Below are 18,275 nucleotides of genomic sequence, written 5' to 3'. Positions count from 1 at the left end.
TATTATGTTTATAGCAATTAGGGGGACCCTATTATTTTGGTAAAAAAAAAAAAGGATTTGGTAAGCAATAAAATGATCTTTTTCTTATTACCCTTACATTGTGCGTGTGTGTGTGTGTTTTTATGTATCTATTATTCCTTTATATGAACAATAGTAGTAGTTTGTATTTCTTACTACTATTCCTCCTAGATTAACTCGTTTATACATCAAAATAACTTTATTATACAAGTAATCATAGTGTTTCTTTTTCTTCAATACAGGAACTAAATGATCGCGTCGTCGATACGTTTGTGCTGGCTTATGGCAATCTGAGCAAAAAAAAAAAAAAAGGGGCAGGAGGGGACTCCTATATATATATATATATATATATATATGTATATGATAAGCATATTGTCTTTGGTAGAAATGAAAACTAATCTCTAGAGTACAGAGTGGGGGGGTTTTTTTTATTTTATTTTATTTTATTTTTGAATTTGACCAGTGTACAATATGTAAATAAAAAAAAAAAGACCGTTTAATTTATAATAAGACTACTCTCCATTCCTTTCCTTTAATAAAAGGTTTCTTAAAGTGACATGTACATTTAAAGGATAATCGAGATTACTAGTGCTTTTCATTATCAAATAAGGAGAGAGAAAGAGAGAAGAGAACTTTTTAGTTATAATAAAAAAGAGGGCATATACATTATGAGATGGTTCAAATAGGGTAGTAAAAATTTAATAAGAAATTCCTATTTCTTTGTCAAGACTGTAGACATGAAATCAGCTCTCGTCTTATTAATGATATGTAATAATAAAAGGCTTTTTTTTTTTTTTTTTTTTTTTTTTTTTTTTTTTTTTTTTTTTTTTTTTTTTTTTTTTTTTACAAAACTAACATTAAACGTAGCTATATAGCAAAAGGATAACGATGCTTCTATGAATAGTATACTTTCCTTTTCTTTTTTTTTTGTTTATTATGGCAAGAAAGAGGAATACATTCTGTTATATAGATTAGGTTTATTTATAGTATTATTCTTTAACATAAAAAGGATCATTACACATGCAATCTAACTACTATCTCTTATATTAAATAAATATGAAACACGGGAATTGCTAATAATCCTATTAATAAAACGAGAAATGCCTTCTTTTATAATTAAACATAAAAGCTATTATTATCTACAGAAAGAAATAATAATGATATAAAGGACATAATTCATTAAATGTCCATGTCCACTACACAAGTAAAGGTATTTACGAAATCTTTTTATTTTTTTTTTGACTATCCTCATAATAAAAAGAAAAAAACAAATAATATTTAAACTAGTGGATTATGAAACTTTATTAGCATTGTCAATTAAAATAACACATTTACAACAGATAAAACCTTTTTTCTTCTTTTTTTTTTTGCCCTAATATTTGACTTATCATTCAGTGCCCTTTTTTTTTTTCTTTTATTGTTAACCTATAATTTTTCTTTTTTTAAAGAAAAAGCCTCTTTTTTTAATTTATTTTATTTTACTATATATTTTGTATTTATTTATTTTTTTTATTTCCTCCAAGTTATTGCTATGCTACTACTAAGAAACAACACGTGTATTTACGGTTTATTTATTATAGCAGCAGTAGTGGCCACTTTTTTTTTCCTTTTTCCTTTTTCTAATCCAAGCTCAGTCATAAATGACAAAAGCAAAACTCCGCTAATGGAGATAAATCATGCACATAAAAGAGCTTATTCCACTTTAATTAAAACTTTATATATCCCATCTCTTTATTTTATTTTTTTTTTTTAATTTTAACCATGAATCTTCTTAATAAAATAAAGTCTGAAATTGACCTTTGGAAATTAGAGAAATATACCAAAAGAAGATCATTTCTACCTGAATATGATTCAAAAGGTAAAAAACAGTAAAGAAAAGAAAAAAAAATTTCGTGTTTTCGTTTGTTACTCACGTTAAACAATAGACTTGAAGTATTATAAAGAAGTATATCATGATGGATTTTATGATACAAGCTTAGGATACAATCAAGGCACTGCTACTAAGAGATCAAGAAAAAGCAAATCACAATTAGGTCTTTTGTTTGGAAAATCATCCTATGGAGGAGGATATCGTCTGCCACCTTGTTCCGAGACGTATAATAGAATGTAGAATATCTCTTTGCTTCTTGTAAATAATAACACTGTATACTATTTATATTCTTCATAAATACAAGAACAATATAACTCTTTGTATGTAATAAAAATTCATTAAAACTTAATATCAGACATTAAATAGCGAACAATTTTTTTATTTTTTCCCTGGTAATATGTATTCATCTTGTTTATGAAACATCTTAAAAAAAAAAAAGATGTGACACGGTTGCTTAAGGAACATGATTTCACTTTTATTTTTATTTTATTTTATTTTTTATTTTATTTTATTTTTTTTTTTCGTATAAAAAAAAAGTAAAAATGAGTACAGGAATTGCACGTAGTCGTTTAATGGAAGAACGTAAACAATGGCGTAAAGATCATCCTCATGTAAATAAGACAGTCTTTTTATTTTATTTTATTTTGTTTTATTTTCTATATAAAATCGGCTAAATATTCATTCATCTGAACAGGGATTTTGGGCAAGACCTGGAAAGAACGCTGACAGTTCACTTGATTTAATGAATTGGACTTGTGGTATTCCAGGAAAAGAAGGTGTAAAGTATTTAAATCAATACTCTATTCTATAATAGTTTTTATAATTATTATTATTATTATAATAGACCCCTTGGGAAAATGCAACATATAAACTTACCATGTCATTTCCAGAAGGTATTAAAAAAAAATAAAATAAAAAAAAAGTTTAGCAATGTCAACCTAATTACAAAGTATAGATTATCCTAGTAAACCACCAAAATGTAAAAAAAAAATCCCAATTGTATTTATGTTTGGAACATCTATTTACATTTTAATATAGGTAAATTTACACCACCACTATTTCATCCAAATGTCTATCCTTCTGGTACTGTTTGTTTGTCAATTTTAAACGAAGATGAAGGTTGGAAGCCTGCGATTACTGTCAAACAGGTATTTTAAAAAAGAAAAGAAGGAATAGTTTTTTTTTTTTTTTATTAATTAGATCTATAGATTTTACTTGGTGTTCAAGATCTATTGAACGATCCTAATCCAGAAAGCCCAGCTCAGCAAGATGCTTATGTATTATTCAAGTAAGTCGAAAACAAAAAAGAGAAACAGAGATATTTACGCAAAAGCTTACTTGTCTTTTTTTTTTTCTTTTAATAGAAAGGATAAAAAGGAATATGAAAAAAGAGTACGTGAACAAGCTTTACAAAATAGAACATAGCGTTAAAGAAAAGAGAACAAAGTTATGCTATTTTATAATAAAAAACAACAAATATCTTTTTTATTATTATTTTTATTATTTTATGAGTGATAACCTTTGTACATTCCAAACATTGTAATGCTTGAAATATTCCATAAAGTTCTTTATCTATTTAAACTATGCGTCTGCTTTATATGAATATTAGATCAAACTGCCATTTGTGCTCCTGCTGATAACAATAATTTTAATCACTAGATGTATAAGCCACAATTTCTTTACTATTTTGGCAAGTATTTTTTTTTCTCGCTCACAAAAGTCACTCTTAATTTTTTTATTTCCAATTCCTTTTTTTTTTTTTTTTTTTTTTTTTTTTTTTTTTTTTTAAAACAGCAATTCAATTATTAGAAAAAATGCCTGGTATCGATTGGAAGAATCTCCCTGAACGTGAAGAGGACATTGACTTTAGTGATATTTACGAAAAGCATCAAGTTACAGTCAAGAATGATTTTGATAGTATCATTGTTGTCGATGGTGCTCCTATTGTTGATGAAGCTAAAGAGGAAAAATTATTAACAGTCTTGACAAAGCTTTTCACAAAGGGTGCTGGTGAGATTAAAGAAAACGGTATTTGGATGCCAATGACTCCCAACGATGAAGGCAAAAAGACCAGCTCTGGGTAATTATTAAAAAATCTTTTCCCCCCCCTCCTTTTTTTATTTTTTATTTTATTAATTTAATTTCATTCATCGCGTTTTACTAGTTATCTTTTCATCGACTTTAAATCAGCTGAATCAGCCCATGCAGCTGTTAAAAATTTAGATGGTCACAAATTAAGTAAGACTGTTACCTTATCTGTCAACAAGTTCACTGATGTCGAAAAGTATAGCGATATGAATGAGGAATATGTTGAACCTGAGATTGAGCCTTATACACCCAGAGAACATTTAAAGAGCTATATGATGGATCCTCAAGCTCGTGATCAGTTTGTAATGTATAGAGGCGATGATGTTTCAATTTTCTGGAACAGAAAGACAGATACTCCTGAACATGTTTATTCTAGAACAGTAAGTTTATCCATATAGAATTAGGATAATCAATTTATACTTATAATTTATATAGAATTGGACCGAGACTTATGTTCAATGGTCACCTAAAGGTACTTATCTCTCTACATTCCATACTCAAGGTATTGCACTTTGGGGTGGTCCATCCTGGAATAAAATTGTTCGTTTTGTTCACCCTGGCGTCAAATTGATCGATTTCTCTCCCAATGAACGTTATCTTGTCACTTGGTCAAACGAACCTATTAGTTTAGCTAGATTACCTGAAACGGGTCACCCTTATAGTGACTATGATGAAGGTAATCAAGTTGTTATCTGGGATATTAAGACTGGTAACTTGCTTCGTTCATTCCCTATTACTCAAACTGCTGGTGAAGAGCAAAAGACAGTTCGCTGGCCAATGTTTAAATGGTCTGCTTCCGAAAAGTTTTTCGCTCGTGTTGTTCCTGGCCAACAAATTTCTATTTATGAAGCCCCCTCCATGGGTTTAGTAGGTAAAAAATCGATCAAGCTCCCTGGTGTTGTTGACTTTGATTGGTCCCCTGCCAAGAGTGGTGAAAACAATGAAATCAAGGCTTATCAAAAGGAAGAGGTGCTAGCTTACTGGACACCTGAAATCGGTAATCAACCTGCTCGTGTCTGTTTGATGAGTGTCCCCTCTAAGGAAGTCATTGCTACCAAGAACTTATTCAATGTATCTGAATGTAAATTATACTGGCAAAACCAAGGTCACTTCTTGGCTGTTAAGGTGGATCGTCATACAAAGACGAAAAAATCTGTCTTCAGTAACATTGAAATCTTCCATGTAAACCAAAAGAATATTCCCGTCGAAACAATTGAATTGAAGGATCCTATCATTGCCCTCTCTTGGGAACCTTATGGAGATCGTTTTGCTGCTATTACTACGAATGATCCCAACTTTGGTACTGCACCTGTTCATGGTCAACCCGCTGCTACACTCAAGACAGAAGTGAAATTCTTTTATCTTGATGAATCCAAGAAAGCTAATTCAGGTTTCAAGGTCATGAAAACACTTGAAAAGGAGACTGCCAATTATCTCTTCTGGTCCCCTAAGGGTCACCATATCGTCTTGGCCACCTTACGTTCCTCTTCTGTCTATGATCTCAAATTCTACGATATTGACTTTAAACCTCTTTCTACTGATAAGAAGGATGCAAAGGGCCCTGGCGCCAACATCCAACTCTTATCTACACAAGAACATTATGGCGTTAGTGATGTAGAGTGGGATCCTACAGGTCGTTATGTCGTTACAGGCTCTAGCATGTGGCGTCAATCTGGAGATCATGGTTTCAGTATCTGGGATTTCAAGGGTCAACTTTTATTCAAGCAAAATATTGAAAACTTTAAACAATTCTTGTGGCGTCCTCGTCCCGCCAGCTTACTATCTGCTGAACAAAAGAAGAAGATCAAGAAGAACCTTCGTCAATATTCTAAACAATTTGATGAGGAAGATCTCGCTATGGGTGATGCTAACGCTGCTAAACTTCTTGCTGAGCGTAGAAAGGCAATTGAAGAATGGTATGCTTGGAGAAAGGCTACTGAAGCTAAACTCGAAGAAGAACGTAAGGCACTTGGAAAGGAAGTCAAGTTGGCAGATGAAGGCAAATCTGAAGTTGTTGAGGAATGGGTTGAAGAAGTTATTGAAGAAAAGGAAGAGATTTTGGATTAATTCTTTTTTCCTTTTTTTTTTTTCCTTTTTAACAAAATAAATAAATAAATAAAATGTATACATATAATTTTCACTCCCATTCCCTCTTACATTGATATTAGCCTTTTTTTTTTTTTTTTTTTTTTTAAAAAAAAAAACATTTACAAATAAAAAAATAACTATTATTACATATATTATATTCATATCTATTTTAAAACATAAAATAATATGTTGCTTTATTTAATAAGACCTTTCAACAAAATTAACCAAAGGTAAATTTTCTTTCTTTTTTTTTTTAAAAAAAAAAATAAACGTAATAATAATGGGATAAAAAAATAATTCTAATTAATGAATTGATGTAAAAATTTAACGGCGTTGAGAGTAGACATGAGCGAAAGCACGGGTGGAAGCACGCTTCAACTTGGCTTGAGCGGCCTTGAGATCATCAACCTTAGCTTCATCAGCAGAGATTTCCATGAGTTCCATAGCTTCAGCAAGAGCAGTTTCAATGGCTTCACGATCACCACGACGGAGCTTCATGTTGACATTAGGGTCGGAGATGTTGTTCTCGACTTGGTAAATGTAAGCTTCAAGATCTTGCTTAGCTTGAACAACGGCTTCACGTTCCTTATCAGAATCAGCGTTCTTGGCAGCATCTTCAACCATACGTTCAATTTCAGCAGCAGAAAGACGAGTGGAGTTGGAGATGGTGACATCAGCCTTACGACCAGTGGTCTTATCTTGAGCAGTGACCTTCAAGATACCGTTGGCATCCAAATCGAAGGTACAGAGAAGTTCAGGAGTACCACGAGGAGCGGGGATAAGACCAGAAAGAGAGAATTCACCGAGAAGGTTGTTCTCCTTGGTCATCAAACGTTCACCTTCATAGACGGGGAAAGTGACGGTAGTTTGGTTATCAGCGGCAGTGGTGAAGACCTTGGACTTTTGACAAGGGATGGGGGTGTTACGAGGAACAACAACAGCCATGATACCACCTTGCATTTCAACACCAAGAGAAAGAGGGACAACATCCAAAAGAAGGAGGTCTTGAGTCTTTTCGTTACCGGCTTGGTTAGTAAGGACGGCAGCTTGAACAGCAGCACCATAGGCAACAGCTTCATCAGGGTTGATGGACTTGTTCAATTCCTTACCATCGAAGAGGTCTTGGAGAAGAGATTGAATCTTGGGGATACGAGTAGAACCACCAACGAGAACAATTTCATCAACGTTCTTCTTGTCAATCTTGGCATCCTTGAGAACACGTTCGACGGGTTCAACGGTACCTTGGAAGGCAGCAGAGTTGATTTCTTCGAACTTGGCACGAGTGATGTTAGATTGGAAGTCAACACCATCGAAGAGAGAGTCAACTTCAACAGTGGTTTGAGTCAAAGAAGACAAAGTACGCTTAGCACGTTCAGAGGCAGAACGAAGACGACGGAGAGCACGAGCATCACCAGTGATATCCTTCTTGTGCTTACGCTTGATTTCTTGGACGAAGTGGTTGACAAGGTTGTTATCGAAATCTTCACCACCCAAGTGAGTGTTACCAGCGGTGGCCTTGACAGCGAAGACACCACCAGAGATGGTCAAAAGAGAAACATCGAAGGTACCACCACCCAAATCGAAGATAAGGACGTTACGTTCCTTCTTGTCATTGGCATCCAAACCGTAAGCAATAGCTATTAGAAAAGAAAAATTGTTAATTATCTGTTTTTTAATTCCTATTTTTTTTCTAAAAATAAATTTTACCAGCAGCAGTGGGTTCATTGATGATACGGAGAACATCAAGGCCAGCAATAGTACCGGCATCCTTGGTAGCTTGACGTTGACCTATTTGTTACAATTAGTTTTACTGCTCTTTTTTTTTCTTATATTTAACACAAAATCACTTACTGTCGTTGAAATAGGCAGGGACAGTGACAACAGCCTTGCTAACCTTCTTACCGAGCTTAGCTTCGGCAATCTCCTTCATCTTAATAAGAACCATGGAAGAGATTTCTATTTTAAAGAAAAAAAAATTAATTTTTTGATTTTTTCTTGTCTTATCTTTTTTCTTCTATATACCTTGAGGAGAGAAGGTCTTGGTTTCACCTTCGAATTCAACTTGAATGAAGGGGCTTTCGTTCTTATCGACAACAGTGAAAGGCCAGTTCTTCATGTCAGCCTTGACCTCGGGGTCATCGAAACGGCGACCAATGAGACGCTTGGCATCGAAAACAGTATTCTTAGGGTTCATGGCAGCTTGATTCTTGGCAGCATCACCAATGAGACGTTCGTTGTCAGAGAAGGCAACATAAGAAGGAGTAGTACGGTTACCTTGTTCGTTGGCAATGATTTCAACACGTTCGGTTTCCCAAACACCAACACATGAGTAACTATAAATGACAATTTAATTAATTAGTATTTTTTATCCTTGTCTCTTATTCTCTCTCTCTCTCCATAAAAGCTTTCATAACAAATGATATTTACGTTGTACCCAAATCGATACCGATGGCACCCTCGTATTCGGCAGACATTTTTATTATAGAAGAAGGAAAAAGGAAGGTTCAATCAATGTGCCGGGTTCTGCGTTTGTTAAATTATTGTTAATTTTTTGAAAATTTTTTTGAATGGATAAAGTGACTGTTTAAAATAATAGTGGCTTATATGATTCGTTACAACAACCTGTTTGGTGCCTAATGTAACCAATTATAATGTGAATGCTCTGTATCATGATTAATAGTGTTCCCCACTAATAAAAAAAGAAATGACATAAATATTGATTACTAACATATTGATATTTTGGGCAATTATCGAATTATAGAATAGAAATCCAACAAAATAAATAGGGAAAAAAAAAGGCGGATAAAAGGAAGAGGAGGAGCTTAATAAATTACTATGCATTAAAAAAAATATTAGACTAGGCATAGTTAATAGTAATCATGTTCCTATTTTAACTTGTAATTTTAGGCTATTTATTAGGGCTATTTCTTCTAGAATCTACATAAAAGGATAATATAAACTATGTTTGTAAACGGAATAATACTAATAACAAAATGCTTAAAATTCAGTATTTGAATGAATATTATAGCTTTTTGAACGTTGCTAAACTGCTTACAAATTATTTCGATTCATAGAGTTATGACTAGTATTTAACTGCTATATAAACAAATATAGAGAGTTTTATATACATAAAATAATTCCTTTCTAAAGAGAGAAAATATCGTTATATAGTAAAATAATTTAGTAAACAATAAGAGTTGTAAACCCCTTCTTCCTTGTATCTACTTTGCTTAACATCTATATTCTCCTATAAAACTATTTTACCAAAATCAAGGACATAGCTATCTGCCCATGGTACTGAGAATTAAAAAAAAAAAAAAAAACTGGCTATTCATTTACTTTATGTTTTCTCTGTAAAATAAAAATGTTTCTTCTTTGAATCATTCCCTTTTATAATAAAGACATTTTATTTTCATTTTTAGAAGCAAAAGCATACTATATGAGCTTCAGTACAAAATCATTGATTCATTTAAAAAAGAAGTGTCTCTATTTTGGATCAAGTTTTATTTACAATTATATTACATTCCATGCATATATCAAAATAAGTTATTTACGAGATTAATAATAGTCTATTAATATTTATATTTTTTAAAGCTCTTCGGACTCAATTACAAGTCCACAAATTTTACATTTTTCTGTATCATTATCATGGGTCTCAAACTCGTGTTTGTGAGGTCCCTCTTGACGTTTACGTTCCCAGTTAGACGTTAATGTTCTTCTTCTCAAGTCTGCAAGTTTCTCTTTAAATTTTTTATCCTTTTTCTCTTTTTTTTGTGCAACTCTTCTTTCATATTCTGCATCTAAACCTTCAGGACCATTCCATTTTTTAAAGGCATACTCCTCCACCTTTATATATAAATATATGATATGATTAGTATCATTACCAAATAGTTTACTTTGAAAATAATACCATTTCTCGAACATAGAGCATCATATCATTCCAAGTAGATTTATGAGGATTCGGTTTAGACCAATGTGGTAATAACTCTTGATCTTTCAGTTCAGCTATATGTATAAGTTATAATAAATGAGTTAATCGTATATGAGATTAATAAAATAATACTTTACGATCTGTTAATAAATAGTCTTCTTTGGCTTCAGTCTTTGTAATTAAACTATATTTTTCTGGATACTTTTCTTTACAAGTGGGACACAGAGGCATATGAAATACATTAAAAAAGACAGGATCCAAGTCCATTGACCCACATTCTTTACATTTAGGATTTTCTGCAGGATCCATTGAAGGTGCTAATTGATGTAATTAATTAATTCTCTAGTCTATAAAATGTGATTAAATACTTTTAAAACATTTACGGTAATAAGGCTGAATGACATATGAATTCTCTTTTTTTTTCGCTAATTCTTTTTTCGCATCCTCAGCTGTTTCTTCTACAATAAAGCCACCTTTAGAATCTTCCATTCTACTTAAATCAAATTCATAAAAGGGCTTAATCCATCTTGCCTTTTTTGGCTTTTGGCTCTCTTGTCGGTTTGGCTGTTCATCAGCTTTTCTTTTCGCTTTTAACCGCTCTAAAGCTCTTGCTTTATTAGCAGCGATACGTTGAATTTGCTCTGGTGTATGTTGTGTAGGTACTGATGATGTCGATGATAAATCTGACATTTAAGAAATGCAAAAAAAAAAGAAAAGAAAATAAATAAATAAATAAGTAGAAAATAGATTTATTAACTGCGCATAAATGAACTGTTTATGTGCAATCCAGAAGAAAAGTCAAAAGTTTAATATTTAATTTAATTTATTTTTTTTTAAAAAAAATCAATTAAAATGTTTATTCGCGGTTACCACGACCTATAATCAAATAGAACGATTAACTTCATATAAGTACTGATTTATTAGTTTAACTTACCAAGACCACCACGGAATTCGGGCTTGAAGTCACCGCTGGCACCTTCCTTGCGTCTGTAATTGTCACGATCACCACGAGGACCGCGGTTTTCACGATCACCACCGACTAAATAATATTTCAGTTTATAAATCTTTATATACAGTAATTTTATACTTACAGTTACGACGGGGAGCAGCAGGACGAACGGTCTTCTTCAAGGTAGCAGGAACAATTTCTTGAGGCAAGTGAAGATCTGATAAAAAAAAAGTTAAATATTAACACACAGACACACACACGTACAATTATTTTAGCCCTTTTTTTTTAAATTACTTACATTCACGAAGATAGTCAATACCCTCATCAGTAAGGGTATAGTAGAACCATTGCCAAGAGAATTGAGTCTTAACGAAACCCTTAGAAGTCAAAGATTGCATAATCTTGATGACTTCAAGGTTGGGGACTTCGAGATCAGGGTGCTTGGGAAGGTTGAAATCCTTAGGAGCGACAAGGGCACCATCTATTTGTCAAAAAAAATAATTAGCATCGTACATTAATTTTTTTTATATTATTATTTACCCTTGAAGATAGCCTCGTAGATAACCTTTCTGTTTTGCTTAGAGACAAGCATAATTATACCTTTATTTTATAAAACAATAAAAATGGTTAACCTTCTGTTTAAAAAACGAAAATTATTTTGATGGCTTTAATGGAACATAAAAAGAGGGCCGAATTGTATTATTTGTTTTATTGTGTAATGGTAAAGTCAAAAAAAACAAAACAAATCATTCCTGGTTTCTTTTTTTTGACAATTTATTCCAATGTTTTTTTTTTTAATGACGTTAAATAAATCGACATTAGATTGATAGATGTCATGTTGCTTATTGCTTCCTCACTTTTAAATTTTTTTCTAGAATCATAAATCCAAATCCATCTATTTCATCCATCTTCCTATTTTATTTTCATACTATTCTCTTCCCTTTTCTTTTTTTGTTCCATTTCCATCATTATACATGAACTTACAATGCGATGATGAAAGAGGGAGCTTTGTCAATATCGCGCTCACTTTCTCTTAACTCTGCTCAGTTTCTATAACAACCAAAGATAAAACGCCGGACAAAATCCTATGATTTAAATGTCCGATTTTTTTTATTTTTTTTCTCTGCAGCAGCAAAATACGCGATCACCTGTAAAATAGATGATTAAAATAATAAAATTCACAAATTGATTGTCAGTATTTCACAAATTTAAATCACATATTGCAAAGAAATAGAGAGCTATAGATCTTTCCATTTTTTTTTGATTCAATATAGTCATGAAACCTATACCGAAAAGTTAATTGCTATGGTGAAAAAGATTTCCTTCTTTAAAATTCAAAAAAAAAAAAAGCTGAGAGCTGAGAGCTGAGAGCTGAGGATTATTACTAAAAGTTTTAGTTTTTTGTTATTATTTGCAACTTTGTAATTTCTTCAAATATATTGTAAATTTTTATTACTGGGAAAAGTTATATTAACCAAAGTTGTATATGGTAAAACATATTTTTTTAAACAGATTAGTGTGCTAAACTGATTTGTTGTGATGTTAGTATTGTCTTCAAAAGCTATGTATATGAATTAGTGCTATGCTGCTAAAATGGAAAAATAGTTCAGTGTATTTTAGAAAAGAATGTCACTGCATCTATGATGACTTTATTTAATAGGTCTACCAGTTATCAAAACGTTTAATAAAAGAGCGTATAAACTCTTCAGAAGATAAATATCTGGACAACCTGATTTCTAGCATCTCCAATAGTTTGAGGAACAGTACCTTATTTCCTTTTTTTTTTTTTTTTTTTTTTTTTTAGCTATAAACTCTCTTTTCATGCTACACTTAACAACTAGACCAAATTAGTTCTATTGGGTTAAGTTTAAAAGAATAGAGTGGTAAGTAAATGTACCTATAGTCACACTTTTCGGTCATTTTATTCATTATTTTACTTGTATATATGAGAACATAATCCATAATCAAATAATGGCCTTTTATTTCAGAAAAATTTGCTCAACTCATAAAGAATGTCTTTGATGGAAATTGACATAATGATTAATTACCGTACCAATTATTTTCTGATTTTTATTACCGACTAGCTTTCTTTTCTTTGAAAAAATGGTATAAACTTTCTCAAATTGATCTTGATAAGACCTTTAATAAAGATGACTTCCAGGATGTAGATTAAATTGGATCTTATAATTAACACTTTAACTTTAGCAGTATTCATTTTCGGTCATTAGTCTTGAGTTCTTTTCAGGTTTGCTTAGAACTCTGATTCATCAATAAAACTACTGTTGCACATGATTTGCACTCGTTTTTATTTTTTTTATTTTATTGTATTTTAATTTTTTTTTTTTTTTTTTTTTAACCGGACAAGTGGAAGTCACTAAAAAAGTCAAAATCCTTTCAATAAAGAAAAAAAAAAAAATAAAAAATAAAAAAAAATCAGTTTAAATAGCTTTATTGTTTATAAACAATGTCAAAAAGTTTACCATTTACAAAAATCATTCACAATCCTGTAAAATCAGAACTTGTCTTGGCTAATGGTCAGCATTTCTTAGTTTTAAACTCTAGGTAAATTAGGATCGGACGAATTTCTTTTATATATATATATATATATAAGAGTTATTAAAAATCTATTTAGCACAGGCAATATTGTTAAAGCATATCCTCAAGAAGAACAAGCCAACAATGTCACCGATTTCTATCGTAGTATGGCTTTTAATAAAGATGGGTCTTTACTTGCTACTTCTGGTGAAAATAAAGAAATTTGTGTTTGGAATACAAATGATTGGACTTTGAAGAATAAAAGGTACTCGTGAAGAACATATTCATATATACACATATACATATATGGAATCTTATTTTTTTTTCTCCCTTCCTCTTCTTAGACCTGCTTATAAACGTATTAACGCACTCAAATTTAATAACAATTCTACAGAAGTTATTGCTGCTGATAAGTTTGGTGATGTTTACTGGTAAGTTATATATACACATGTGAAATAATGGTTTTTTTATTTTTATTTATTTTATTTTATTTATTTATTTATTTTTAAAAAAAAAAGTCATCCTATAAAAGAAGTTGTTGAAGGCGAGGAAAAACTTGCACCTATTGTAGGTCATGTTTCTATGGTTACTGATATGGTAAATAGTGATTGTTATAGGAAGATTATTTTTTTTTTTATTAATACACCTTGTTAGTTATTGACCCCTGATGAAAAATACGTGATCACATCAGATCGTGATGAACATATTCGAGTTAGTCGTTACCCTAATGGTTATAATATCGAATCTTTTTGTTTAGGACACACTGAGTAAGTAGTTCAATCTATTAAAATGAAAATAGCACCAGACTTATATTTGATAATAGTGTTGTTACATGTATCAGCATTTTACCTTGGGATGAGAAAAAATTGGTATCTTCTGGTGGTGACTGTACAATTCGTCTTTGGGATTATGTTCATGGTAAGCAATTGGCTGTTCTTGACTTGAAAAATCAGATTGAAGCCTATAAGCCTCCTGCTTCAGATGCCAACTCTGAGGATGCTATCGTAAGCACACTTACCTTTGATAGCAACACAAAATCTCTTGCTGTTGCATTTGCTAAATCTCCTGCTGTTATCATTTTGAGTTGGCAAGATTCTGAATTTGTTTATCAGGAAACAGTTGTTGTCTCAGCATCTATCCTTGATATTGAATTTGATTTGGAAGGAAAACTTTGGATAGCTTTAGATGATGAACAAAAGCGTATGGCAGTAGCTGTTCAAAAGGATAATCATTATGTTGTAGATACAAATGCAGATATTGTAAATCAAATCAACACAATCGAGGTTTGCAAGACAAACAAGATGCCTGATCTTTATACAATCTTTGGTCTTCGAAAATTCCTTGATTTACCTGAAGGAGAAGACGAAGGTGATAAGAATAAAAAGAAGAGAAAGACAGAATAAAGCAATTAGATTTGTTATTGTTATTATTATTATTGTTATTATAGAATATGGATTTATGTCATAAATAAATAAAAAACCAAAAATGTTACGTATACAGTCTAATATGTGTGAAATAGGGAGGGGGGGAAAGGAAGAGGGTATTATGACAAATCTCTGTATTGTTGTTGTTGCTGCTGCTGTGAATTTACATCAATATCTACTAAAAATGATCTTGATAAAGAGTCCCTCTTATTGTTTTGAGTGATAGGCATTAATTCACGATCACGAAATGAAGATGGAGTAGGTATCTCGATTTCAATAGCGTCATTTTCTTCTGCTGTCATCATCTCATGGTTATTGTTCGTAATAGCTGATGTAATACCATGAATGAAACTGCTTAGCAAAGCAGAATCACGCTTTTTATTATTAGTAAACATAAAAGATGAGGTTGTATTGTTGTTGGATGAGGATGATAAGGGTAACTGAATTGCTGCTTGCTCTTCATCATTACGGTCCAGTAGCTGTGATGTCATCGAAATGCCTCTAAAAACAGAACTATGCCTTTTATGATTCGTGTTATTGCTTAATGTATTATATCCTTGCCATGCTTCAAATGAGTTATTAGTAGCAGGTCTTGATGATGATTGTTGTTGTTGTTGGTTATCATCTGAAATGAATAATCTACCAGAATTTCTCTTCTTATTGTTCATAGTGATCTCATTATTTTCTCCTACAATAGTTGAACTACTATCAGCGCTGATAGATAGATTAGAAAATGAATCGCTCATCTTCTTTGTTCGTTTAGAGGTAATTAAATAAACTCCAAGGAATTCTATAGCGCATCCTGATATAAACCTAGACATTTGATTCAAGGTCATACCATCAAAATCATGATAAAGCACTGCACTACCAATAATGGCAGATATTGTAAATAATACAAATTGAGTAGGTATAACTTCTGTCGAATCAAATCTCTGCAATGCCTTATTAAGATATTTGATTTGTAAAATAGCTGTAAGAATCAAGACAAATATTAATAGGTAGGAAACTGGATAACTGTAGTATAACGTTAATATTACAAAACCTTTTATAAATATGTATATATATGTATATGCATGTATATAAACTTACGTAAACATTTTAAAAAAAGTCAAACTTAATAGAGAAGCAACACTTTTTGTGGACAAAACAGTGTAACCACCTAATAAAAAGAATTAGTTCTCTTATACACATTTAGTACAAACTATTGAATTTATATACCATAAATAGCAACTAACCCCAAGTCAATCATGATACTATTAGAACCATAAATGGGAGATAATAAAGTTAATATTATGATTGCAATTCCAGTAAGGATAAAATATATAACAGAACGTATTTGACCAAGAGATTCCATAATTAATTCAGGTGTTAACTATCACAAGAAAGAAAGAAAAATAAAAAATAAAAAAATCAGCTCACATGTAATATACCGAAACTTAATTCTTAATATTATCCTTACAGCTGTTTCTTCAGAATTTGAACTAAAGACAACCAAGGCAGCACCCGTAACTGCCAAAAAGACACCTACTAAATCCCTTTTTCTAAATACTTCCTTTAACATGAGTGGAGCTAATATTACATTAGCTACTAAAGTTGTTGTTCCAAGAGGTGCAATTGTTGATGCAGGAGCAAAACCATAAGCTTATACAATATAAGTATTAATAAGAGATCTTCAGGCCTTTTTTTTTTTTTTTTTTGTTACCAACGAAGTTCCCAATTTCACCAAAAACCATAAGTGAGATCCCGAACCACCATAATTTTGATTTTAAATATTCTGTATTATCTTCTGTTTTCATAACAAATTTATGCTGTTGCCCTTCTAAAGAGGTTCTTATAGGTGAAGAATATTCATCATCGGGTAAATATATTCCATTATTCATCCATTGTTGTGAATTATCGATATCTGTAGAATACTGGGCTATTTGCTGTTCCTGGATATTATTATGCTAAAATATAAAATAAGAATTTATAGGGAGGATTGAAGAGTTTTTATTTTATTTTATTTTTACTGCTTTTTTCTGTAAATTCAGTGCTACTGATATAAGTGCCTATTTATTAAATTATAAGTTATTCGAAATAAAAGACATTAAAGTTAAACTTACGTTGCCAAATATTGAGACAAAAACACCAATAAAAGTGTTAAATGCAACATTACCATCGGAATGTTCAAAATCGTCCATTATCCAAGTATAACTTTTATGGACTGTAAGATGTAAAAAGTAAAAAATAAAAAAATAAAAAATAAAAAAAAGGGGAAAACATTAAACATTAAAAGTGAGCAGCTGAGTTCTAAAATTTACAATACAACAGTTTTCGATAATTTTTAAATACAGTTATAGTAACCTTGTAAGCTCCTCAAGATATTCCTTTGTCAGAATTGATCATAACGATTTTTCATATTTAACAAAGGTATTTGTATGAGAACATGATCATTCATAAATGATTCCTGAGCATGTTAAGGCTTAATTAGCTTATGAATGGGTCGAACACTATACTATATACTTTAATATGTTATTTAGCCTTACATTTATATATCTTGATTTAGTTAACTATATTATTTTACGTTTGAAAATAGACTTTTTAGAGATTAATGACTTCAGTATAAATATATATAATAGCCTTTTCTTCTTCTTTCTATCAACGAACGCAACTCATTGTATAATAATACAAATTTATAGTTGTTACTATCCGTTATTGTTTAACTGTAGAGAAGTTAATTTACAATCATATAATCCTTTTTAAGGTTAAATCTACTACAAGATCTTTATCTCTTATTGATTAATAATAAAAATAATAAAATTATTGCAAGTAATCAAGAAAGGCAATATTGCTATATATACATGCTAGTAGTAAATCAACATGCATATTTTGATAGTTTAAAACATTGATTTATTAATAATGTAAAGGCATTTAGTCACAACCATGAAGAGTAAAATGTAAAGTAGTAACTATTCATCGTTCCAAATTAGATAAGACTAATATATAACTATGGCAATCATGGATCTGCTGTTTCAATCATGTTATCACCTAATCTCTAATTTTAGTAATTTATACAACAAAAGACTTTAAATCAGAATAGTTTTATCTTTTATTTTTTTTTTTGGTGGGAAGGAGAGGGATGAATAATAAAAAGGAAGGTATATTAAAAAATTTGAAAATTGTATTGTAATGAAATAGCATTTGCTCAAAATAGAAGAAGAAATTAGTAGTACACGATTTGAAGTATAAATATTATAAATGAGATATAAAATTACCTCTACAGAGAATTATCATCGTCAATCATTAACTAGTCATTATCTTCGAGTAAGAAAAGAAATAGCAGCAGTTGAAAATTCAATATTAGATTGATAGATATGAGGTTTTAAAAAAAAA

The 18,275-nt window shown here is 31.0% G+C and overlaps 8 protein-coding genes across 8 annotated transcripts; 4 read left to right on the top strand and 4 right to left on the bottom strand.

Annotated features, from left to right (window-relative positions):
• Positions 1 to 1,769: 1,769 nt before the first annotated feature.
• On the top strand, positions 1,770 to 2,152 carry BX663DRAFT_559023 (uncharacterized protein). The gene is made up of 2 exons (XM_051531834.1): positions 1,770 to 1,876; positions 1,944 to 2,152. Exons 1-2 carry the CDS (start codon positions 1,780 to 1,782, stop codon positions 2,126 to 2,128), a joined length of 282 nt encoding a protein of 93 aa, XP_051385612.1. The 5' UTR covers positions 1,770 to 1,779; the 3' UTR covers positions 2,129 to 2,152.
• A 437-nt stretch (positions 2,153 to 2,589) lies between these two features.
• BX663DRAFT_500380 (putative ubiquitin conjugating enzyme) lies at positions 2,590 to 3,382 on the top strand. Its single transcript, XM_051526317.1, has 6 exons — positions 2,590 to 2,666; positions 2,733 to 2,781; positions 2,844 to 2,867; positions 2,927 to 3,036; positions 3,097 to 3,176; positions 3,253 to 3,382. The coding sequence occupies exons 1-6, from the start codon at positions 2,631 to 2,633 to the stop codon at positions 3,311 to 3,313; spliced, it is 360 nt and encodes a 119-aa protein (XP_051385611.1). The 5' UTR covers positions 2,590 to 2,630; the 3' UTR covers positions 3,314 to 3,382.
• Positions 3,383 to 3,675: 293 nt separating this feature from the next.
• On the top strand, positions 3,676 to 6,145 carry BX663DRAFT_468286 (eukaryotic translation initiation factor eIF2A-domain-containing protein). Its single transcript, XM_051524087.1, has 3 exons — positions 3,676 to 3,968; positions 4,053 to 4,356; positions 4,412 to 6,145. The coding sequence occupies exons 1-3, from the start codon at positions 3,703 to 3,705 to the stop codon at positions 6,041 to 6,043; spliced, it is 2,202 nt and encodes a 733-aa protein (XP_051385610.1). The 5' UTR covers positions 3,676 to 3,702; the 3' UTR covers positions 6,044 to 6,145.
• An 85-nt stretch (positions 6,146 to 6,230) lies between these two features.
• BX663DRAFT_449902 (heat shock 70 kDa protein 2) lies at positions 6,231 to 8,540 on the bottom strand (the record flags this gene model as incomplete). The annotated part of the gene is made up of 5 exons (XM_051523740.1): positions 6,231 to 7,701; positions 7,772 to 7,852; positions 7,916 to 8,020; positions 8,087 to 8,397; positions 8,492 to 8,540. Coding segments are annotated over 5 exons (1,859 nt in total), but the record flags the coding sequence as incomplete, so codon positions are not given.
• A 935-nt stretch (positions 8,541 to 9,475) lies between these two features.
• BX663DRAFT_500372 (DNA repair protein rad14) lies at positions 9,476 to 10,775 on the bottom strand. Its single transcript, XM_051526316.1, has 4 exons — positions 10,379 to 10,775; positions 10,133 to 10,312; positions 9,975 to 10,069; positions 9,476 to 9,910 (listed from the first exon to the last, which is right to left on the bottom strand). The coding sequence occupies exons 1-4, from the start codon at positions 10,683 to 10,685 to the stop codon at positions 9,653 to 9,655; spliced, it is 840 nt and encodes a 279-aa protein (XP_051385608.1). The 5' UTR covers positions 10,686 to 10,775; the 3' UTR covers positions 9,476 to 9,652.
• A 19-nt stretch (positions 10,776 to 10,794) lies between these two features.
• BX663DRAFT_500370 (Plectin/S10 domain-containing protein) lies at positions 10,795 to 11,544 on the bottom strand. Its single transcript, XM_051526315.1, has 5 exons — positions 11,485 to 11,544; positions 11,243 to 11,425; positions 11,087 to 11,161; positions 10,930 to 11,034; positions 10,795 to 10,871 (listed from the first exon to the last, which is right to left on the bottom strand). The coding sequence occupies exons 1-5, from the start codon at positions 11,534 to 11,536 to the stop codon at positions 10,852 to 10,854; spliced, it is 435 nt and encodes a 144-aa protein (XP_051385607.1). The 5' UTR covers positions 11,537 to 11,544; the 3' UTR covers positions 10,795 to 10,851.
• Positions 11,545 to 13,308: 1,764 nt separating this feature from the next.
• On the top strand, positions 13,309 to 14,969 carry BX663DRAFT_500369 (WD40-repeat-containing domain protein). The gene is made up of 6 exons (XM_051526314.1): positions 13,309 to 13,506; positions 13,577 to 13,744; positions 13,824 to 13,910; positions 13,998 to 14,076; positions 14,134 to 14,246; positions 14,303 to 14,969. Exons 1-6 carry the CDS (start codon positions 13,409 to 13,411, stop codon positions 14,880 to 14,882), a joined length of 1,125 nt encoding a protein of 374 aa, XP_051385606.1. The 5' UTR covers positions 13,309 to 13,408; the 3' UTR covers positions 14,883 to 14,969.
• Positions 14,821 to 17,138, bottom strand: BX663DRAFT_500366 (magnesium transporter NIPA-domain-containing protein). The gene is made up of 7 exons (XM_051526313.1): positions 17,006 to 17,138; positions 16,913 to 16,951; positions 16,606 to 16,849; positions 16,363 to 16,544; positions 16,122 to 16,275; positions 15,993 to 16,062; positions 14,821 to 15,917 (listed from the first exon to the last, which is right to left on the bottom strand). Exons 1-7 carry the CDS (start codon positions 17,081 to 17,083, stop codon positions 15,023 to 15,025), a joined length of 1,662 nt encoding a protein of 553 aa, XP_051385605.1. The 5' UTR covers positions 17,084 to 17,138; the 3' UTR covers positions 14,821 to 15,022.
• Positions 17,139 to 18,275: the final 1,137 nt, after the last annotated feature.

The sequence above is a fragment of the Cokeromyces recurvatus genome (assembly GCF_025118155.1).
Source record: "Cokeromyces recurvatus strain NRRL 2243 chromosome Unknown BX663scaffold_5, whole genome shotgun sequence".
Taxonomy (NCBI): domain Eukaryota; kingdom Fungi; phylum Mucoromycota; class Mucoromycetes; order Mucorales; family Mucoraceae; genus Cokeromyces; species Cokeromyces recurvatus.
The sequence above is the reverse complement of the archived record's forward strand: the minus strand, read 5'-3'. Positions and strand labels throughout refer to the sequence as shown.